The sequence below is a fragment of the Apis mellifera genome, linkage group LG5, assembly GCF_003254395.2.
Source record: "Apis mellifera strain DH4 linkage group LG5, Amel_HAv3.1, whole genome shotgun sequence".
In the NCBI taxonomy this organism is placed as follows: Eukaryota; Metazoa; Arthropoda; class Insecta; order Hymenoptera; family Apidae; genus Apis; species Apis mellifera.
Genome location: NC_037642.1, coordinates 6,823,291 through 6,848,365, shown reverse-complemented (window position 1 = coordinate 6,848,365; position 25,075 = coordinate 6,823,291). Strand labels below are relative to the sequence as shown.

The 25,075-nt window shown below is 30.5% G+C and overlaps 1 protein-coding gene and 1 long non-coding RNA gene across 3 annotated transcripts in view; one reads left to right on the top strand and one right to left on the bottom strand.

The window, feature by feature from the left end:
- The window catches only part of LOC724169 (transcription factor kayak), a 31,542-nt gene extending 17,410 nt beyond the window's left edge, over positions 1–14,132 (bottom strand). The window contains exon 1 of one of the 2 annotated variants that reach the window (XM_026441053.1): positions 13,698–14,132. In XM_026441053.1, the coding sequence (XP_026296838.1) occupies positions 13,698–13,829 (132 nt within the window). In that variant the 5' untranslated portion in view covers positions 13,830–14,132. Of the gene's footprint in view, positions 1–8,018; positions 8,489–13,697 lie in introns of those variants that run through there. The other variant, XM_026441052.1, reaches the window with a different exon arrangement.
- Positions 14,133–14,542: 410 nt separating this feature from the next.
- On the top strand, positions 14,543–18,020 carry LOC100576657. The gene is made up of 2 exons (XR_120169.4): positions 14,543–15,050; positions 15,143–18,020. It is a non-coding gene; the product is annotated as an uncharacterized LOC100576657 (long non-coding RNA).
- The last annotated feature ends 7,055 nt before the right edge of the window (positions 18,021–25,075 follow it).

Here is a 25,075-nt window from a genome sequence, read left to right as displayed (position 1 = left end):
TATTTTTTGACGATTAAGAAAATTCGCTAATTTTTCGTGAATTATAGACGTAAAAAAAAAAAAAAAAAAAAATATTAACCGCCATAAAGTTACTACGTCTTTCAGATCTCATTTAAACCCGTCTCGACGTAATCAGTCTCTCTTCAAACCAGCATCTAGGGCTCTTAATTGAAGTCTGGCCTTTCCTGAGCCTCGATTAACCATTACCATTGAGAACAGTGCTTCGTTGTTGGTCGCACGCCGCCTTTTCTACAAGTAACGCATACGCTCCACCTCTATTTCTTAAACAAACACGTTCAAACGATCCTTTGAAACAATTTTGCACGTGAAAAGCAATTGAAGAAAAATCTACATCTCTCTCGTGCAACAATCGTTTATTTCGATCGTATCGAAAAGGAATTTATTTCGAGATGGAAAAGATATTTGAACTCAATCCAATAATAGAATACGATTAATTATCAGGAAAGAATTTTTAAGCGAAGAGAATAGAACGGATGTTGTTGAGTTTAATGAAGTTTAAGAAGTTGAAAAGCAACGAGATATCTGCGTCGACGAAACATACTTGGGTGGGGGAAATTGAATTGTGACAGTTGTATCTCGGCATTCGTGTAATCAAGATCGTCGAATTTATTATTTCAATACAAATATTTTATCATCATTTGTATTCGAATTACCAACATCTTGATACACGTATCAATGACGATCGGAATGATCATCTCGATAAGTTTAAAGTGGAAACAATCGAAGTTTCTAGAACACGAAATAATCACTCGAAGCATTTCTTCCGCGTAATAACCACACGTTTGTAACACGAACTGAAAAATACTTACTGGTCTGTCAGTAGTCGATAAAACGACACAGATAAGGACAAAGTGGTCCGACTAACCATTTTTAGCACCGAACTCGAAACAAAGGCGAAGGACTGGGGAATGAAGAGGCAGTCTGGTGGTCCCTCGAATGGTAGTTCGTGTACAGAGGTGAACGACACGAAGGAGAACGGGCTTCCCCGGGGTAATTTTAGAAATTCCTTGCACGTCATGGCCCTGTCCTCCTTTGTGCTCGCATTCATGTGGAATTGTAGTGGCAATCCTGCTGCCGTCGATTGCTTCTCTCAAGGTACTCGTTGTAGGTCAGTGTTATTATCGATTGGTAATAAAATTGCCATAGATTCTTCTTAGCTATATCTATATATATATATATATTCTGGCTATATCCGGGGTATTTCGTTCTTTACATCTCGACAGATTTTATTTTACGAAGTTAAACGATGAGAGAAGATTGAAAAATTATTGAGTAGAAATTTTTGAATTCTTTAAAGATTTATCGATTGGAATTATTTTATTCGAATAAATATTTTTATAAATAAATGTATTAAAATGTGAAAAATAAATATACTCGAAGCATTAAACCCATTTTCAACGAATGTTAATTTCGTCTGTATCTGGCGATCGTATAATTAAGTTTTCCCGATTCAGAATCACTACTATTGCGAAACGGATCTAGCCTCGAGGGTGTTTAATCACCTACTTTTTGCCTAAGATGACCGATTAACTCAGATTTATCGATACGTAATTGCCGCTTTTGATGCAATTCAAACTGTTCATAACGAAAATAATCCTTATTATAAATGATAGGTTGGAATTTTTAGTTTTTCGAGCAATAATATATACCATTTTTTTTTTTTTTAATAATTGCTATTGATGTTATCTACAATCGTATTTCAAAAGTATCATATCGAATGACGAAACGAATTATGAAATTGCGTAACTAATAAGATTTTTTTATTTAGAATAAGATATTCTAAATAATAGCTCGATATAATCTATGCGAGATATATATATATATATATATATATATTTATTTAAACTAGAAATAAAAATATAAATGTAATTCTTTTTCATTGTATAAATAAAATTTAAATAATGAAATACTTGAAAACAAAAAAGAATCGATATTTTTTTTCTCCGCACTACTGTTATCAGACTGAATCATTTCGGTATGAGTCATCATCTAAGAAAGTAGTGATCGTAATACCCTAATAAAAAAACTCTTGCTAACAGAAGCGCAATAATAATTTTGTTCGGGTAATATTCATAAAGATTTCTTCTCTTACGAAACCGATAAATTTATACATTCGACAATAAGTACATTACTTCTTCTTTCTTATCTCATACTCTTAATCGGGTCATCGTCAATTTCTACTAAAAATTATACATAAACTTAATTCATCGAAAATATCCAATATCTCCCATATCTAAAATTTTCCAAAATTTCGTCGACTCGTAAACTAAACTCCCTCGGCTATTAAAAATTGTTGATATAATTCTTCTGTATCAAGATACAGAAATCTGAATAATAATCGAGCAAAAAGAAAAAAAAAAAAAACTAAATCCACGATCACGCGAGAAATCGTTCGATAATTGCAAGGTTAACTCGACTACTGTACTAATCTGTAACTAAATGTTTCTTTAAAACTAAAATAAAAGAATAATTACTATAAAAAAAAAAGATATCGTTAATACGCCTAAATTAATCACCACTCTTACTCATATCTAATCACTATCTTTCCTCGCAGAGTCTACACCTTGACTCATCTTCCATTCGAGAAATAAAAAGGAAAAGAGAGACAAAGAGACCCCGCGGAGAACTTCATCATTCTTTCCTAAATCGCTCGCACGAAATGACCACTCACGTGAACCGCTAATTCGCCAATCACTTTCACGTGCACGAGCCCTCCTCCTTCCAAAAAAGTCGAAATCGAAATTACTCTCGTGCGTTTCGTCGTCACGGAGGTATTAACGTGGAAGGAAGAGAAGGGAGAGATGAAGGGAGAGAAAAAGAGAGAGAGAGAGAGAGAAAAAGGAACACAAGCTGTTAAAAGAAAACGCTTCGAGGACAGAAGGGTCCGTGAATTCCTCACCAGTGACGCAATCGTTCAGGCATTTCCGACTGGTTGCACTTCGGTGTTCCCCGATGAGAAATACCTTCATAATCGCGGGCATAATGACGGCCTACGTGGACCTCCACGCGCGCTCCTCTTTCCCTATTCCTTTCCTCCTCCCTTTTAAACGCGCTCCAATTCTCGTGACCGATACTCCTGCATTCTCACGCGAGAAAAAGGAACAGGCCAGGATAGTTACTTGTGATGGGTTGCATTTTGTTCGATATATATTGTCGAGTCATAAATAAGATATCATAGCTCTTTAATTCTATGAATAATTGTAATTTTTTCTTTTTGAAAGCTTAAAATATCAAACAAATTTTAGAAAAAACGAAAAATTAAGAAAAAAAAATTAAAGTCTAAACATTTCAGAATTTTAAGATGGATTTAAGAGTATCGGGAAAAAATTGGAAGAAAAAAAAAAGGATATTAAAATTTTCAGAAATTTTTAGAAAGGGAAATAATTAAAAGTGGAATACCATTCAAGGCACAATGTTGAAACTTGTAACGCATTAGCCTATAATGAACTGCTTAATATGGTAAGGCTAATTTAAAAGTTCACCCACGGGTTCTTTTTGTCCAGGCCCACGGGTCTTCGAACTGGCACAGGTTATAATAAGTTTCAGAAAATTGGATACGCGCTCGTCCCACGTACACGGGCAAAGATCCACGAAAAGGTTTCTATGCACAGGGTTCCATGACCTTTTTAAACGAGGCAGCACCTTTTATTAAGGGCGAGCATCACCCCGGATGAATAGGTGGACCACTTTATCATAACCATCAGATGGGGGAAGAGTGGATGAAGAAGAGGAGTCTTTTTGAATTATAACCGGCGTATACAACGAGCTTAGGAGGCCGACTCTTGAACCTGATTCCTCCTCGTTTAACACACCTCGAGACCACTTTCACGAGGAATGCAAGCTATGAATAAGACACGACTAACGTTTCTCTTTCATGCCACTCGGCCGGAAATCAATTTCGACGAGGATCACCGGGTCCACGTGTTTTCTCAAACGTTCCTTCGTAATGTCTATTCTTCCCGGCAGACGGGCACGGCTTGCCGTGTTAAATATTTTACGGAATCGGACGGATCTTGATGTGGAAACAATGGGATTCGGAGCGTAAATCGTCAGTCTTTGCAAAAGATCGGCACGATACTATTGTAGCCTCCTCGAAGGACGAGTGAATAGGTATTGGAACCGATACGATGCTATTATATCGATGCGACGAAGTTTGCCCAGATTGTTTAAAATATGAGAGTGAAATAACGTGACGGTATTATTAATCGAGAATTTTTTGTTTGATATAGCGATAATCGCGAGAGATGTGGATTATTTTCAGAAACTTAAATATTTTAAATTAGTAACACAGATATCACGTTATTATAATTTGTACAAGGAAATTTAAAAGTTGTGTACTTGAGAACGAAATTTAATTATAATCCATCAAATAGTCACGATAAATTTTCTATTGCTTCAAGATTCATTTTCTCAAAATTTTATTAAAATTATTTATTTAATCCGATCAAGGAATCCTTTATATGTAAAAAAAAAAAAAAAAAGAAGAAAAAATTCTACAATAATTACAACGATAGAAACCTGAAAATGGCATTAAGCAAATCTCAAACGCTTCCATCTTAGTCACCTAATGTCTCGAGTCATTAATCAGTTTCATAGAAAGAAACGCTATCGTGCAGGTGATAAAGGAAAAAAAAAAAAAAAAAGAAAAAAAAAATAAAAAAAAAATAAAAACGCAAGAAAGATCGAAATTACCTCTAATCCAACGTTATTGCGTCGATTTCGCAAAGGCGAGGAGAAAAACAGCGACAACAGGTAGGTAGAGATATAAGAAGGTGGAGCATCGAGAAGACATCCATTCGAGGCATTCTCGAGGGGAAAGTGTTAACGTATTGACGTCACTTCGTACGCAAGATATCTTTCCGTGGAATCGACCTCCTTTCGAGGTCGACCACACCGGATTACGGACTATCCGCTATCCAATGGAGAGAAAAAAAAAGAAAAGAAAAAAAGGCGAAAAATAAATACAATAAAATATGATCTTACGAGCCGTGGAAAGCCGTATAAAGTTCTCGTTAAGGCATTTAAAACCAGATTGGAATAATTTTGTTCCTACAATAGATACCGGCGGATCTGCGTTACGAAATAAATACGTTTTTTCGTTGCGTCGTATCGAAGGTATTTTCGCAATAACGATATTTTTTTTTTTTTTTTCCAAGCGATTCTTTCTATCCGTTAATTTCGAAGGGGAAAAAGAATTATCGAAGATATTACGATATTGCGTGGATCTTTTCTCTTTCCATCCATTAAGTTTTCACTTAAAGGAAGGTAAAACGTTAATGAGTTTGTAATTGATCATCCGTTTTAAAAAATCGTTCGGAATTTTGTAACGCGTGAAATTGGCCATTTTGTAAGAGTGGATTAAAATTTGTGCAATTACACTTTCACAGTCGTTAGAAAGATTAAAATATAATCGAGTATTACCCGAATTACCTTAAAGATAACTAATTACATTTAAGAACATAAAAAAAAAAAAAATCCACCTCCCTTCATCAAACTCGAACCAAAGCCAAGGAATAGAGTTAAAGTAAATTGAATTTCAAGCAAATTACACCTCTCGACATCGTCGCAATTCTTAAAACCGAACGAATCCGGATTTGATTTTCCCGGTATATAGTAATAACTAAAAATAAGAAGAAAAAGAAGGGAAAAAAATGGAATCTGGTTAGAACAATTACAACAGACGCAGAGAGCAACACGCACGAGAGAGAGAGAGATCGAAGCTGTGAACGTTTTTCCTGGTACCGGATGTCTCGCGGAGCATAATCGACATGTTTACGAGGCATCGCGAATAATAATGGCGGTCGATCTCGCGTGTCGCGGTACGCCGAGTTGCTCACGCGACACGTGCGCGGATTTTCATTCATAAATCGCTGGTTAAACTACGCGAGGCCCCGATGAATCATCATCCCGCGTAATACGCGACCGAAGGACTGAGGTAAGCCAGGCGAAAATAAAGAAGCGGGCAACTTCCCCTTTTTACGCGTTTTCACGTTCAATCTAATCTACAGGTGATGGCCTGTAGATCCTTCAAAGATCACCGATGTGAACAAAGTGATTTTCCTTCCTTCCCACAACAGAAGAGAAAAAGGATGACGATAATAATTGAAGGATAATGGAAGGATATAGAGATGTAATTGTTCTGACAGATTCTGTTTTTCCTTTGTTCCTTCATTCGAAGCGAAAGTTAATTAACTAAATATGCGCGGAACAAAAAAAAAAAAAAATAAATTTCCTTTTCCCTATGAGAAAAGGAAATGATGGAAAATTTTTAGACAGGCTAATAATGGCAAGAAATCTTGGAAAGTAATAAAAATCTGTTTATTTTTGTAGAAATAAATTATTTAATATTTGTAAAATCATTGAAGAATGTAATGAATAATAATTAAGATGTTAAAACTTCTATTTAATTGAAAGTAGGTAAATGTAAGGAGAGATAATGATGAGATAAGAAGAGCTATTAAAAATTTTATTGAATGTTGCGAGTTTTCATGTGAAAGCAATTGGAGAATATGTATTGTGTGCATGGTATAAAGAGAACAACAACGAAGAGAATATCGCCTTTCTTGAGAGGCTAAGAGGCAGGATGACACCTCTTGCCTTATGACCCGTTCATATTGCTCTTGCTAAACTTAACCCTGCCTTCGTTTAACTAAACCCTCTAATTGGTGGGTTAACGAGCGTTAACTCTGGGCTTCCTGTCAGATTTAACTGTTTTCCTTCGGTATCATGTGTGCAAAGAATGCTAAAATTTTATTAGAAGAAGCTTTTCTTTCTAAGACAATCTTCTTAAGTTCAATGACTACAATTGATGAATAAAAAAAAATGATTGAACAAAAAAAATTCAATGTTGGTAAATAATAGGAAATATTAATATATTTAAAAATTCCTAACATTATTGGATATTTTTAAGTACTTAAACAATTTTTTTAAGAGAAATTTCTATAATTACTTTTATCTATGTTAATAATAATAATTACATGCTAAAGGTTTCAAAATAATGAACAGTTTGTCTAATGATAATAGATTTAAATACCGATTTCTTAAGTATTATGAAGGTTATACAAAAAAGAGATTAGTTAAATTTTACAAATTGATGTATTGTATAATAAGATTGCTTAGTCGAAAGTCATTTTCGACTAATAGTTTAGGTTCGCAAGGATTAGTAAGTCTTAATGACGATAACAATCATTTAAGAATAAGAAGAAGATTTTTTAAAACTCAACTTTCATATTAATCATATATTTTATTATAATAAATATGAGCTTCTCGATTCTTTAGAAGAAAATTTTGTTGAAATAAATGTACAATAAAAAATCGAGATTGTATCTTAATTTTTAAATATTTCTTCTTTTATTTTTCTACTTATATCGAAAAAATATAAAAAAATATAACAAAAAAATATAATAAAATATAACAAAATAACAAAAATATAACAAAAATATATCAATATTTGTCAAAAATATTTATCAAGCTTTGAAAATGGAACTAATACTCGATTGGTAAAACAATCAAGGATTTTATGCTTCTTAGAACTTTCGTGTTAAGAACCACAATTATCAACTTAATTGTAATCACTTTCATCGTATATGTTCTCTACTTTCGAGCTTAATGTTTAATTAATATTTTTATGTTACTTCGAATGTATACTTAAATTCTTTTCTATATAAAAAAAAATTCAAAATATATTCTACGTACTTGTGAATTGCGACTAAGTTCAGGGATAGTTCTAGTTCGACCATATCGATCGACCTTCGAACATGACACCTGAACGATATGTACACAATCGATGCTTATTTGTGCTAGTTCAACAAAACATTCAAGTATCCAATATTTTATTTATAAATATATATATATATATATATATATATATATATATATATATATATATATATATATACACAGAAATTGTTTAACTAAAATATGTATGTACAACTTATTCCTTCAGATGACATAACGTATGATAAAAAATACATAAAATTTAATTAAATTTCTCTTACCATAATATTGTCTAATTTGCTTGGTTGCCACGGATCTGATAGGTTAGAAGTCGGCGGATACATGGAAAACATGGTGTAATTGTGATCTTCGACAATATTGTCGTAAAAGCCTGTGCTGGGTACACGTTGCGTCATCTGTGAGCGCGTTTCGTTTTCAAGGTTTCACAAACAAAAAATGAAAAAGACGTTAGTCCTTCACGGGATAGTCTATGTCCAAAAAAATTGAACTTCAAAAGTATGTGTTGAACTTGTGCCAAGTACACTCGCGATGAAGCAGGTTGCACTTTTTTACGTTCACCGATATCACGTTTTGATTTAAGTACCACTACTGTTCGATAAAAAGTGACACGTACGAATGGTCATCGTTGCCTTTTCGCACTGTCACGTACAAGTTCAACTATGTAACAACGAGTTACTATGTATTCAAGATAGTGTCGCGTGCGCTTACGTATCCCAACTGAGCCCGCCAATGACTGGGAAACTATATAGAAAGACAGCCGTTCGACCCCCCACCAATCAGCGTCGAGCAAGCCCGCGTGACGTCATCGCCATCTTGATTGCTGATTCGCGCGATAGTACGCGGCCAATCAACGTGTCCTGTCTACACTATGTCTTCGTATCACGATGATTTCCACAGAACTGGGGAATACTTCACGAAGAATTAGATTCCCTTTTCCAGGTAAACTACGCACAGTCCTCAACTTGTATAATTTTGTATAAAGATAGTCGAATAGATTTTTATAATTTATTAGTTTTAAAAGAAAAATTTCAAAAGTTTAATAAACCGTTTCATTTCAATTTTTTGAACGACCGCGCATGCGCGCCAATCAATTGATTGTCGAATAAAAAACATTCAAACGTAAAAAATTACATAGAAGTAATAATACTTTATTTGATATTTTAATCCTTAATTCCTAATAAAAATATTAAGAAATGCATATACATCTAATAAACTTATTTCTTTTTTCTTTCAACAATCAATAATTCTTTCTTTATTTCATAATTTGATATATTGTATTGAAATATTTATATAGTTTCAATTAATACTGCATGTACTATAATCTATAATCTACATCATTAATCAAAAGTAACAAGATGATATATACATAAACAATTATACATGTATAAACATACTTAAAAAAGATAATAATGCAATTTTCTCACTTTCATAAATATATATAAAAATACATGAAGTGTAATAACCTATTACAATAGTACTGAAAATATGTCAAAGAATTATTCAGGAGAAATTTATTCCATAACTATAATATATTTATAAAAGTTCAAAATTTAACTTCTCAAAGTTTCTTTTCTTCTTCTTTATATAAATTTAATATGTATCAGGTTTTTATTCTTAAAAATTGTTTAAATCTTAACATATGATTTTATTATGATTCAAAATTTAATACGAGGCTACAAAATAACAAAAATAGAGGAAGTCATCATGAAGTTTACTGATCATCGTTTGCGAAAGATCGTTTATTACACTCGAGCAACAACATTTCTTACTATTTCTGTACTGGGAATTCCTTCGTATATGCACAGTTCTTTGTTCTTGTTTCGATATGTATAACATATATATGTCGTGAACACACGTGCAACAAACTCTGTGTAAACTCTGTTAGTCCGGTGCAACGTACGTGTGAACGTACTTTATGCACGAATAAGGAAAAAAAAAAGAAAAGAAAAAGAAGAAAAGAACAACATGCGTAGCCAACTACTGTGTGCAGAATGCACAGAGAAAAGGTCATAAAGATTATTGTAGAAATGTGACGCGTTAACATAGATGTTTTGTAAAATTTTATTATCGTTATTCTTTTCTTTTTTTTTAGATTATTATTTAGAAAAATTAAATTCTTCTTCTCTTTATTTTATTTTACGAACGATAAAATTTTATTATAAATTTTTATAAATATACAAATTATTTATATATCATTAAATATTCAAATTTTTTTAAAGAAAAGAAATTGTTTTTTACTTTTTTTTAAATTCTGTATTTTCATAAGAACTATTTAAAGCAGATATAAATTATGAGAGACAATATTGTGATTTATGTTTTGTATATTTGAAAATTATTGCTATTGTAATTCAAAGTTCGAAGCCCTTTGTATTGCTTACGGTAAGGCAACAATCAGTTTCTCAAAACACATTGAAGAAAATATAATTTTGGTAGATTTATGGCTCTGTTTGGTGAAAAGTCTCGTGCAAGAAGTGCAGTATGTCAATAAAGTATGACTCATGCATGCTACAAACTGTCTATAATAAACGATCCAAACAGTTGCTTAACCATTTCTAAACTTATATTCAGTCAAGAAAAACAATTTTTTTAAAAAGACTTATCAAAATTATAATCAAGTTAATCTTAGATAAATGCCAAACCTTTATTCTAATTATCTAGAGTAGAAATTTTTTGCTAGATTCGTTTTGAATTGTTCTTCGTATAAATTATATATTTATGGATATTTATAAAAATGTTCGAGATAATTGCTAATTAAAAACTAAATATAAGCAAATTCCTTAAAAAAAAACAAAAATATCTATTACATCGATAATATATTGTCATTTAAAAACACTTTTAAACACTTTTAAGGTTAAGAAAAGAGGTTAGGAAAATTTTTGACAAATCCTGTTAATCAGGTAGGAAAAAGAATCGACGATTTCTTATGACACATTAACCACCGAGAACACAAAGAAAATTAAAGATTAACGACAACCACATGAACGGATCATGGCTTTGTTCTTACCGCGAACAAAGAGACATTTTAATGAGCACGCGGCTAAAGCAGCGGGTTAATCGAATGTTTGTGGGTAAACCAAAAGATCGACTCGCATTGCGCGCGCAGCATAATAATGGCCGCCGAAAATCATGCGAGGGAAAGGCGGAAACCTTGGTCGATTCTTCTATGGGGAAAAGTGTGCATAAACGGATTGGAATAACGACGATACTTTGAATATTTAAGAGAACAAAAGGAAATAGATAATCAGATACATCACTGTGAATCAGTCGATTCTTATTCTTCTTCTTGAATATATGCATCAAAAGATTCGGTCTCTTTATTTTAGCCTCGGATAAAACATGAACACTAAACATTCTCTATCGAGAATAAAAGAAGATACAATGGGTAAGAAAGTACCAGGAAACAAGATTACGTCTCCGTGACTTTGCTGCCGATTGAATACTTACTGATTCCCGCGCATCACGTTCCATCGACAAATCGAAAGCTTTGAGTTCTGAGAATAGTTTGATGTGCTTATAACAGATAATCCTTTGAACGAAGTTGTATTTTACTGTTTTATGGCTTCTTTTGAAATTTTAACTGTTCACTATAATGATCCGAGTTACTGATAAAAAGTATCAAAAAGAATAATATAAAATTTTTTATTTAAATAATTCTTTAAAACGGAAAGATTAAAAAAATTACATACAAAATAAATAATCAACAGATAAATAGATACATTCCTTTCTAACAATCTCGTATAAAAATTATTTATAAGTTAATTTGACAAATTTGATCACAAATAAATAAACATATACAGAAACAAATAAATTTTAATTCTCATAATTGAAATTCAAATATCTCTCATCACAATACCTTATAAATTTCCTTTCTATCTGAAGTGAGTTTCTTTCTACCTAATATCTGAATATGGCGGTCTTTATGTCAAGTGTTTATAGAACAATAAGCCTTTTTCCCTAAACCTCATAAACTTAGAATTATAAATCACATCATGCGCTAAAGTCCCTAATAGAACTTGCAAATGTTTCTCCACAATAACTATTTGCATTTTATCAGTTGATTTCTCTGTCTTTCTTCTCTAACCTTACCGTTAATGGCGACAGAGATAATTAGGTGACAACAGCTGGCTGTTCGGTCGGCTATCTGTTCAAAACATTACTGCGCAATATACACTACGATCTATAGTTGTTCCTTTCTTATACTATACATAAGCGTTAAGGTTCATGCGCACGTGTGTTAACGTGTTGGTACCGCGCGTGTTTTTAAATGACCACGCGCTGTCGAGCCGAGTGTGTACGAGTTCTTTATAAAACAGCTGTTGTGAACAACAGAAGCCATGTCAGTAGAAATGTTAGATCAATACTGTCATCTACCACAGAATTTATACCTAGGGTAAAAAGGGAAACTTCGATGAGATAGCAAATTCAAAAAAAATTCGATTAAAATTGTTGAGTAAAACTTAAAATTATATGTTAACAATTTTATATCAAAAAACTTTATCATCTTACCATCTTGTAATATTCAATTTTGTTGGACTATACCGCATTTCTTCATTTACACGATATTTTATGTAACATAGGAAACACGTAATTTTTATATGCGTCTATTGCCAAGAGTGACGCAAGGGAAAGAAAATGGAAATTAACGTAATCGTTCATATCTATAAAAGCATTCGACACCAATATGTTCTGTTTTTCACTGGAACCTGTTTTGTTGAGTAGTAGATAAGAATTAGTAACTATAATTTAGTTTTATTTCTAAAATTTTATTTTTATTAAAAAAAAATTAAAATTTAAAAATTATCATAGTATACGTTTAAATATTTTCCTATCTTAAGATATTTAATCATTAATTTTTTAATAATATTTTATTATTATTTATAATTTATATAATTAAGTATATATTTTCGTTAAAAAAATATTTCAATAGATATTATTCATCTACAGATAAGTGAACGGACAATAATGTATAAGATTGCATTTGATTGGTTAATTCTATAGTAACTCAGAAGTTTATTGGTGATATTTATATGTATAGTATGTACCTTAAATGTATACCTAGTCACAATAAAACTGTTTATTTGAATATCTATTGAAATTTTGCATTGGAATAGATTTGAAATTGTTGTACCACTATTATTCATGTTTTATTTATAGAACGAATCTTATCACTATTTCAACAGTCGGAAAGTATGAAAATTGAAAATCATGTTTTTACGTTGAACAGTTTATAGCGATGACGCCACGCGATTTATAAATTTAGATCTCGGTGTGTACCATCCTCGTGTAACGACTACAGCATCGTTTAAAGATTGTCAAATATACTCTAATTAATTATAAATTTTAATCAAAGATAATACAATAAGCGTTTTATCCTTTTTAAATTGAATTTTTGTTACCAGGAAAGACATATTTGAAATCATAAAAGTAGATAACATAAAAGCATTTTGTTTATTTTCCGATTTTCAACGAATAAATTTCTTCTACGAAATCGAAGAATTTTTATTATTATTTTTTAATATCATATTTATAAAACTTGATGTATAAACGATAATTGTTTGTTTCGTGATCATTAAGGTTAGACAGAGCAAACATCTTTTTTAGAAATATTAACAATGATATTTTTTTGATAATTTTTTTTTAATATATTGGCAATAATGAAACGTATTTTAATAATGCTTAATTATTTAAGATAGCTGTATTACGTAACAAACTAGATCTTTATTCATGGTTATAGATTTCTATTCAAATATTTTAAAAAAATTCATATATTATACAACAAACAATAATAAATGCTGTTTATCAAACACACATTCATGCGTCTACATATACATATATATCTTAAGATTGCATAAGTTGCAATATTTACATAGTAAAATCTGTTTTTTCTTCGAAAAATATTTCTGTAATAATGTAAGATAAAGAATTCAACCGGTACTTACATTGCTAGGTAATATAGACGAATTCGTGATGCTGGAGAGAAAATCATGGCTGACGCGGGAGCTCTGTGACGTTCCGCTGTCGCTGGACACGCTCGAGCTGTCGTAAAGTACATCCGACACGTCGAGCTTCATGTTTACGTCGTCAAGACGCAACGGTATTATTTGTTCGTTCTTTCGCGCGAAAGGAAAAGTCGACGGTTGAGTTCGCGGCGTTTTATAACCTCAATTAGAAGATTTATTCTGATACAACTATAAGAACAGTTAAGATTTTCGTTAAGAAGAATTTAAAAGCAGCACACACCGATCGTAGGTTCTTTTAGCCGAAACTGTGTGAAACTGTGCCCGATGACTCATGCCGTAGGGGAATACCTCGAGGTTCGCGCACGTTCAATCCTCGGCTCAACGATCTGCCTCGACTCTCTTTACTTGTCGAAGCTCCACGAACATGTATGACGTCACTAGCTATTCCCAGGCGACCAATCACGATGCTCGTCGTGCTACGTTCGCAACGCTTGAGCCAGGGCCGGCTCTATTCGCATTATTAGAGGGTTTTTTTTGTTAGAACACTGTCACATTAAATAGTAAATTAAAAGATAAAATAATATTTTATTTAGATGATAAATAATAAAATTTATATTAAACAATATTTTCTTTTATATTAAAATAATCAAATTTAAATATATGTATCACAAATGTAAATATTATTTAAATCAAATAATGATATTTAGAAATACAAAAATATAATATATATATAATATTTTAGTAATTATTAATATTTATATTTATAAATATCAGTTATATGCGTATTCAAAAAATAAATTTTATTTTTATTTATTTTATATGCTATATATCAAATCAAGAATTTTTTCAATTATTTTCATCTTTAATTATCTCATATATTACTGTTGCAATGTCATTTCATCATTTGTTTTCTCTTATTAGCAATATATGTATCCGTTATTGCGTAATTGATAAGTGTTATTGGAGCGGAACTTTCCGAGGAGGATAGAGAAGTATTGAATGCCAGAATTTATATACTACTGTGTTTTATAGCCATCGTTTCCAAAGTAGACTGCAGTGGCGTCACTTGGCGACGAAAATTTCAAACTTGCGGCGCGTTTCATTTCCAAGAATCGTCGGATGACTCATACGTCGAGTTGTGTGGGCGGTGAACGGGGTAGCCGGAACATATCGAACAAGACGCATGACTCACCAATCTGATATGTCGGATACTCGCGCCTTAACCTGCTCCCTCTGGATGGCTAGACGTTCCTGAACCTGTGGTTTCCTCCGCTTAAAAGCATACAGGTGCCACCTGTGTAACCAACTGACCAAGATACACGAAGAAGCTAGGTTAGGTTAATAGTATCTCGCTCTACCTTATTATTAACTTTATGCACGATTACTTGTAAACATTGCCGGATTGAAAAGAAAGATAATTTTAGATTCAAACATCTGGTGATAATAGCAATGAGAAGAGGTTATCGTAATTTAACATACAATTTTTCTTCATCGTGACGTACGCATTACACAGGCAAAAATTAAAGGATTAAAAATTAAGATAAGATATTGTTTTAATTAATTTTAGGCTATGATCTAATTAATATTAAAAAATTTCAATTGAGTTTATTATTACTATTATCTATTGGATATAATACGATATTATCTTTTATATTTTCTAATAATTATTTATATAATCATTATTTTTTAATCAAATTAGATCTATTTAGCACAGTATTATACTTCAAAAGATACGTCTCATTACGGGCATGAAGCACAAGGAATTGACATTCACCTGCTTAGCTTCACACCATGATGAAATTCGAATAGACAGGCGGTCGTCGTCCTTGAGCTAACTTCTGCCTATAGCCAAGGCCTCGACTTAACAGCACATTTGAAACGTTACCCGATTGGAAAAATTACGACGCCAAGGAATGTCATTGCCATTTTGTAAATCGGTGCCGCGAGAGTGATCTGCCTCATATGAAGCTCAGAGAATATACGAATCTCGTTGTTTTGCCTGTTTCATATTTGCTTGTTTTTCATTAAAATATAGGTTAAGTGTCGTTCGTGATGATTTCGAGGTTAACAAATCATTTATCGATTTTCCTAGTAAGAAAAAGACGAGGAGACGCATCTATCATGCGAGATATATTATAAAAATTCTTGATATTAACATATGCGCATTTAATAATTGAAATGACGATTGGTTTATTGGTGCAATCAACTCAAGTTTCTTTTCTTATCTTATCTTTATGTGTAACACAGATAAAAAAAAACTAGCTATTTTAGCAGTTGCCAATAATAATGATTGAGAATTGACGAATATAAAAACATATAACTATTTGATTATTATTATTTATATTGATTTTTTATTTTGTCTATCTTTTTTCGATGCAGTATATTTTTTTTGTTTTCTTGATTCAATTAGTCTCGATATGACAATACGATATGATATGATAAGCCAATGTATGTAGTAAATACTTGATGATAAGTTATCAGTTGAATATAATTTTTTAAAATCTAATTGCATCTAAAATAACAATTCTTGCAAATACGAAATACGACAAAAAATGAGCCATTATCATTATTCATTATTCTATATTTATACACTCATTAATCGCTGTACTCCTTCCGTGGCGACACACACAAGTCTAAGATAATGTGGTTGCTGATTTCACGGAATTTGAAACAAAGAAGGAAAAATTTAATCATAAAAATGTCATCGAACAATTTGCAAGCAATACAATGAGAGAATCATGAAATCGAGCACGTTTGGACTCTGTTCTCAGTTGCAGCTGTGGCGGGCAAGTTCGAACAACACAGCGTGGAAGTTGCGCGAAATGAGTCAATACTCGCTCCCGTTGCCTCTTGCAAAACGCACGTGCGTTTCGGTTCGCTTGTGCTGTTTGCAAACGTTGGAGATAAAACGTATTGGTTGAGAAGATACATCGCCAATAAGCACGCGTGTTAATAAATTTGGTCGATAGCCGTGCAAACAAGCATTTATATGCAACTTTCATCCTACATATACACATGAATAATATCGATCGATATAATTTTTAATAATAATAATTATACGCAATATAATTATGCGGATTAACAAAGAAATATTTCTTTATTTATTTTTTTCAGATTTAACTTTATCAAATAAATGAATTTATTGGAGAGAATGTAATAACAGTTTTCGTTATCATCAATAACAACAGACAGGAAGACAAAGTTGAAATTGCTTTATCGTAGTTTGATATATTTATCCTCTTTTGCGCTTATCAAGGTTGACGACTAGGAGGAAGGTAATGGAGTAAGTAACCGATAGAAAAACGAAACAAAGGCATTGTTTTTCCCTGAGAAATCAATTTCGTTGGAAATATTGCCAAGAATGTAAATTGCGAAGGACGATTATATTTATTAGGAAATATGTTCATTTTATCGATGCAAACAAATATAAACGTTAAATGTTATGTGATTTTAATATCGGTTTTTTATTCGATTGTAAATTATCAAATAAAAAACGAAAAATTTCGTAGATCGTTAAATAAAATAATTTAGTAGAATTGCAGTCAATATTTTTTGAAGCGGCAAACAGATGTGTTTGTGCATGTTGCATTGTGGGCAACGGTGCGTGGGCGTAAACAGTCGGGCGCCAGCATGGAATTATAAATTTTAAAGTGGCGAGTTTAAATTTCGTTAATCTCTTTTGGTATTCACATGCGGCGAAAGTAGAAAAACAATAATATGTATGATTCTTCATGTACATTCGGCGAGATATTTAGCCCAAGTAACTATTGTATGTAAAATAGTGGAATCTTGATAATAATATTCCCATCTTTAAAGGAAAGTTTTATTCATGTCGTAACCTCGTTGTAAAAAGAAAATGAATTTACGATCATGTTTAATTAAATATTTAATTTTATATATTGATTATATCATCTATACATTAACTTTTAGAAGAATGCAATCATTTGATATGATTAATAAGCAAGGCAAAGATTACAATTTCTGCATTACGTTTGCAGTTCTACAAAATTGTTAAATATCATTGTAATCATGAAAAAGAAATTTTATGCTGTGTTATATGTTACGATTATCGTTGCAATTAGTCATATCACTATCAGGAATGAGTAAGATTTAAGCATGCAGGAAATGTTTTGGTAGACTTATAGTCTTTGTGTATGAGTAGTCCTACGAGGGATACCGACGCTTAAATGCCACGAGATAAGAAGTAGTTTAACATGCGTTACATTGTGATTTCAATTTTTTTAAGCTGCTGTCAGATAAACCAGAAATTTAACAACAGTCGAGATAATATCGGGTTGGCTTTGATTTTTGAACTTATTCATACCTGTAATCGATCAAATGTTTAACTATATCCTGGTTATTAATCATAATTTTCTTATACTCGAGACATAAAATAATGAAAGTATATTAAGAATTTGAATTTAACGCACTATATTATATATTTGCTATTTGTTGTGAAATTGGATTAAGGAAATTTAATTGGAATTATATGTATAAATTTAATAACTAATTTAATTATATTAATAATTAATCTTATGATTTTTAAATGTAGAAATCGATGTTTGAATGTTTTGAATAATTTTTTCCTTTATACATAATACATGCTCAATTTAATTTCAAAGATATTCGTAAAAAAAATTTTCCGTATATTTGATTAATATAAATATTTGTTTAATGTAAATATATATAAAAATATGTAAATTTTCTATAACATATATATGAATTTATAAATAATTTATAAATAAAATATATTTTTTACAAGAATGTAAATTGTATATAACAATATTGTATAAAATATCTATTTAATATATAAATATAAAAAAATAGACATATATAAGATATATTTATAACATATAAAAATTGAATTGAATAAAGTTTGTTAAAATTTTTAATCAATTCAAAAAAAGAAAGCAACAAAATTAATCAAATATTGGCGCCAATTTTTTGAATTTTATAAATCGGATATAGATAAAGAGAACGAAATAAAAAAAGGATAGAAATAGGATAAAAATGTGGAATCAACGCCATCTTCAGAGTGCCGCAAATGAAACTAAATAGACAAAAAAAACAAATAATAAAAAAAGAATAGAGATAATACAATAAGAATTGACTATTAGCGTCATCTCTTGAGTGCCAAAGATAAAAAATTATATTTCTATTAATTGAATAATAAATAAATAAATAAATAAAAATATAATAAATGAATAAATAAATAAATAAAATATATATTTCAAATATATATTTATAAAAAAATAGATGAAATAATAAATAAAAGACTAAATAGATAAAAAAATAATTAAATTACTTACCTAATAAGTAATCAAATTGATAAATTAAGAAAAAATAAATAAATAGTATTGAAAAAACAAATAAAATTTATTTTAGTTTATAAATTTTATAAATTCATTTCATTTTATTAATTTTAGTGTATGAAAATGTATTATTTTTTATTGTAAAAAATTACCAGGATTATAAATTAATAGTAAAAGTATAAAAATTGTGAAATTATTAATTATTATATTCGAAAAATCAATTTAAATGTAATCGGGAAAGAACGTTTACTTTCGTCGAACTTCGGGACAGCGACTTTCTATAAATACGAGTACGCCGCGCGAAAGAGTTCATTTGTCGTCGAACCGCTTTAGCGTATAGGTCGAAGTTAATAACATTTTGATTAAATTCTTGTAGCATTTTTCATTTATTTATTCTTTTATTTATTAATTTATTTTTTAATTTATAATTTTATTCATTTATTCTTTTATTATTTTATTTATTTCTTTGTTCATTCATTTTATTTATTAACTTATTTATTCTTTTACTTATTATTTTATTTTTTAGTTTATAATTTTATTTTTTTATTTTTTTATTTATTAATTTATTTTTTAATTTATAGTTTCAATTACTTACTTTTTTTTATTATTTTAGTTATTTTCTTATTCACTTATTTATTCTTTTACTTATAAATTTATTTTTTAATTTATACTTTTATTTATTTAGTATTAGTTATATATTTAGTTTTATTATTTTATTTTCTTATTCACTTATTTATTCTTTTACTTATAAATTTATTTTTTAATTTATACTTTTATTTATTTAGTATTAGTTATATATTTAGTTTTATTATTTTATTTTCTTATTCACTTATTTATTCTTTTACTTATAAATTTATTTTTTAATTTATACTTTTATTTATTTAGTATTAGTTATATATTTAGTTTTATTATTTTATTTTATTATTCATTTATTTATTCTTTTACTTATAAATTTATTTTTTAATTTATATTTTTATTTATTTAGTATTAGTTATATATTTAGTTTTATTATTTTATTTTTTATTCATTTATTTATTCTTTTCTTCATTCATTCATTTATTTAAATTTTTATATATATTTTTTTTATATATTTATAATATTACGTATTATTTTTATTAACTATTTATTGAATAAAAATATAAAATATATTTTTTATAAACGGGTCTCGATGCGTAGTTACCTCCTCGTGGTGAGACCTGGTAATTGAAATCGATTTTCGTAGATTATTCTTTGAAATGTTTTCAATATTATCTTTGAAAATTTTCCAAAGATTAATTTTTGAAAAATCGATATCAAGCTAAAAACTACGCAGTACCTGCAGTCCATTCTAGACTTATGACAGATTCCCTTTGGGTATTGCGGTCATCTAGAATGGACTGCAGGTACCAATTTATTAGACCCCCCGCGGGGCATCGTGGGATCGTCGTGGGATGCGTGCGTCTTAGATTTAAGTTTTAAATTTTAAGTTTTAGTTTTAATAATAATTTAGTAATAATATATGTTAATAATAGATGTTAAGATTAGTTTAGTTTAGTTTAGTAATAAAATATATGTTAAGATTATTGTAAGCGCATTCCGTAATAAAGATATCTTAATTTACAATGAAAAATAAAAGTCTTGTCGATTATTATTATTATTCCTGCAATTATCTGTTCGAATATTCTTATTGGTGATAGTTTAGTATATTTATCGTTATTCGTACATTCTTCAATTTTATAGCTTTTACAAGCTATTCCCTTGTTGAGTTTTGTTTCAATTCGAATTCATTGTTGACCAAATATCACGCAACATTTGCAAGAATCGCTTAGATTGATGCTCTGCTTCCGGTGGCCAGTTAAGAGTCCGCGCTCTGATCGATTGGTATTTTCAGATACTCGATTAGAGTCTGGTCTTGTAGTTTGATCGTCGTCTTTGTAATTCGGCTCCGGTGGTCAGGGATCTTGTATCCTTTGCTCCTTCCAGTGTCGTTGGGACATAAGACGTTCAGCTATTAGGCCGCTGTCGTAACTCTTTATTGGTCACGACTGGCAAGTATCATCTGTCTAGCGATTCATGTAAGTCAAGTGATATAAGTCGTGATAGGAGGGCGACAGTGAATTTTGATGTAGTTTGCTTCGTTTCTTCTCAATCTTTCTAGTTTTTGTCTCTTCTTCCTTCTTGTTGTTATTTTTTTTTTGTTTTCGTTTGGTTTCCATTCTTCTTTTTTTAGTAAGAAAATATCGAATATAGTATTATTTTTATTCTTTCGCTTTAAGTAGAACTTTTAAATAGAACTAAAGATATCTTTGTTACGGATGCCGCATTGATTTTAAGTGTAGATTTTAAATGTAATATTAAGATCTACATTAAATTAGTTTTAAGCTCTATTTAAGTTAGTTTTAAGACTTAAATTAAGTTAGTTTTAAGATTTCGATTAAGTTAATTTTTAAGGTCTAGATTAAGTTAGTTTTAAGGTTTAAATTAAGTTAATTTTAAGGTTTAAATTAAGTTAATTTTAAGATCTAGATTAAGTTAATTTTAAGGTTTAAATTAAGTTAATTTTAAGGTTTAAATTAAGTTAGTTTTAAGATTTAAATTAAGTTAATTTTAAGATCTAGATTAAGTTAATTTTAAGGTTTAAATTAAGTTAATTTTTAAGATTTAGATTAAGTTAGTTTTAAGATCTAAATTAAGTTAATTTTAAGGTTTAAATTAAGTTCGTTTTAAGATTTAAATTAAGTTAGTTTTAAGATTTAGATTAAGTTAGTTTTAAGATTTCGATTAAATTAATTTTAAGATTTAAATTAAAATAGTTTTTAAGGTCTAGATTAAGTTAATTTTAAGATTTTATTGATGGTCGATGGTAGGAATTAGATTTTAATTTTTTATTGCATTCGTTCATAATTTGTAAATAATAAATTGCGATTAATGTAAATAAAAATATGTTTGCATTTTGCATTAGTTAAGTAATTTTTATATTTCAATTTTTTTTTACCTAATAATTTGTTTTTTTATAGTTTTCAGGTTTTATTAATATATTTTAATTTTATTATTAATTTCTCTTTATTGCATGTTTTATTAAATATTAATTAATATTTACATTGACATTTATATTTTCGATTTGTTTTATCCGTTTCTTTATTTAATTTGTTTTTCTTATGTTTCAGATTTGACATTTAATTTTATTTAAATGTTTTTGCTCATAATATCCTTTTCATTCTTTTTTTTAGATGGGTCTCGATGCGTAGTCACCTCCTCGTTGGTGAGACCTGGTAATTGAAATCGATTTTCGTGGATTATTCTTTGAAAATTTTTCAAAGATTAATTTTTGAAAAATCGATATCAAGCTAAGAACTACGCAATAGATAGGTTCGTCAAATTCATATTCTTTAATCGTTTAGATTGCATTGCTTTCAATTATTTTATTTATTATTCGTCGTAGAATGTTTTGTGATCATCGTAAGATGCATCTTAATTTTCAGATAAGTTACATTCCTTAATTCAAAATAAAAATCTTCTTTCGTTTCCTCACTTGATTTCGATATTTTGAATTTTCTATTTTCTTCACGAATTTCCATTTTTAGCATTATTTGAATAATTTTTCTTTTTTAATTTTTTCCTATGGTTATTTTATATAGGTTGTTAGTTAGCTTTTATTTTCTTTAAATTTTGCTCGAATTATTATCAACATATCGTGTAGCAGAAATTGTCAGAAATTGATATTTTATTTTCGATAGTTAGTCAAGAATCCGTATGATTCGTATTTTCGAATTTTTAGCTAGAATTAGATCTTGTACTTAAACATTATCTTCGTAATTCGTAATCAAGGATATAATTCTTTATTCGTTTGTGTATATTAGGATAAATATGTTCTTCTATTAAATTGTTATCGTGATAAAATTGACGCTGATTCAGAGATAATTGGTTTCTTAAATTTCTTCTTTTTTTATCGATTACGTATCTTAGATTTTTCTTTAATATCCATTTTTTTTGACTCGTATTTTATTACTTTTTTGTGTATTTTTTTATCTTTTGGCTTTTGTTTTTTGAATAATTTATTGTATTCTTATTTTTATATTAATCCCCTTTTATATTTCAACCCTTCTTACTTTAATAGTTTGAGAATCAGCGCCATCTCTTGTCTTTAGAATTTTCACCGTCTTTGAAAAAAAATGCCAAAAGATGGCATTAACAGTTCATTCTTACTGCATTCCCTATCAGATAGCGACTGTTCTTACGCAAAATCTTTATTCTTTTCGCCGCGTAGGATTTCAAAATATTAAAAAGATTTATTTTACGTATTGTTTCCACATTATTTCGCCTACAATTTAGTTTGTCAGTTTGAGAAGAGATTTTTTTTATCGATAGAAATTGATGTCGTATACATGTTTTTATAACGATCGCTACCAGATGGTGCTATAGTTATTCCGCCAGAAGGCATGATCGGCCAAGACGCTCGTCAACAATCGATGACAGTCTGGACCGGGTGTACTGGAGTGTCCGTAATTACATTTTTGCCGGAAAAACTTTCTTCTTTCGTGTGGTGACATCATTACGCGACATTAGTTGACGTAAATTTTGCATCGTGGAACGTGCTAGGCGTTCGCGTCGCAGTGAATCGATCGCAGTGTAGTCGTTTGTTTCACACGACATAGGATTGCAAGGAGAGTGAGATAGCAGAAGACAGCGACGAATAGTACGAAACAATCGGTGTCGCGCACGCGGTACGTTCCTGTTACTTTTTTTTCCGTAACGAGCCGGCTCTATGCTGTCGCGTACACCTAATCTTGCCTCGTGATCGTCGTGGCGTTTTTTCGCGCTTTACGCCATCACAATCCGTTCCGGTAGCAGTAGTAGTTTCCCGCACAATCGAAGAAGGTGCGAATATTAGTTACACACACAAGGAGCTATATACCGAGCGGTTTTGAGAAGGCAACGACGTGCTGGTCTGCTAACACCATCGACCAGATGGCGGATCACGGGAAAATGTAAGTGGCCATTATCCAAATAATTAATACGTTCGAACGAGTCGCATTAGTTTTATTCGTAGTGGTAACGTTACTATACATATCCGATTTGCCGTAGAGTAAGAATCTCATGACGAGGAATGAATTGATTAGAAATGTTTGCAAATCATCGCAACCTTACGAATAAATATTATTTATTCTTCCTTTTTACTTTCATTTTCGTTGACACATTCGAATAATCGTATTTCGTATCTAGTTTTCTAATAGAACACTCTTTTGTCACAGAGTGTTATTTTGGAGTAATCGTTTGATTTTCTGGTGTGGTAAAAAGTAAGAGAGAGAGAGATGGGGGAGGGGGAGAGTGAAAGAGAGAGAGAAAGAAGTTTAATCGTTTCCTTGAAACATCGTGACCTTGCCGGTTACCGTTTTAAAGATTCTCTTGCTTTGACACGTAAACGAGGGTCTCTTGCTCACCAATACCACGACTCTTTTACTCGAAAGACAGATCATTCTTTAGATAATATTACCGTTTCGTTTATGTGGGTATATAACAAGCGGCAAATTATGGGTATTCTCGAAGTAGAGACGCGCATGTCGATGTAGTCCGCGTGCACATACGTGTACAATTTCACATATAGAGAAGTGCATATGCACTACGTGTTGGAAGAACGATATGTGTGTAGATGTATTGCATAGGCATGACATAGTAGTGGCATTTGACCCGCGATGAAAGTGAATTACAGCATCGTGCGATTAACGACCAACGATGGTTTCTCTTGATAAGGGACGGGTCGTAAATTTCTGTCGGGCCTTATAGTTCAATTGACGCTTGCCACTTTGCAATCTCAAGGAAGCGAACAGAAACGGAATAATTCGTTGTGCGCTACACTGGTCATTTCACCGTTTTCTCCCGGCTGTTGTAGTGTTTCTGGAATTGTATTATTCCACTTTAAGCGTCGAGGCCCTTCGTTGTCGACCGATCGATATTTGGTCACGTTATATACGAAAGTCAACCCACGCGTTTTCATGTTCGAGCAACGGTTGCATTACATGATGTTTATTTCAAACATTTCTTTTTATTTCGTTTATCATTACTTCA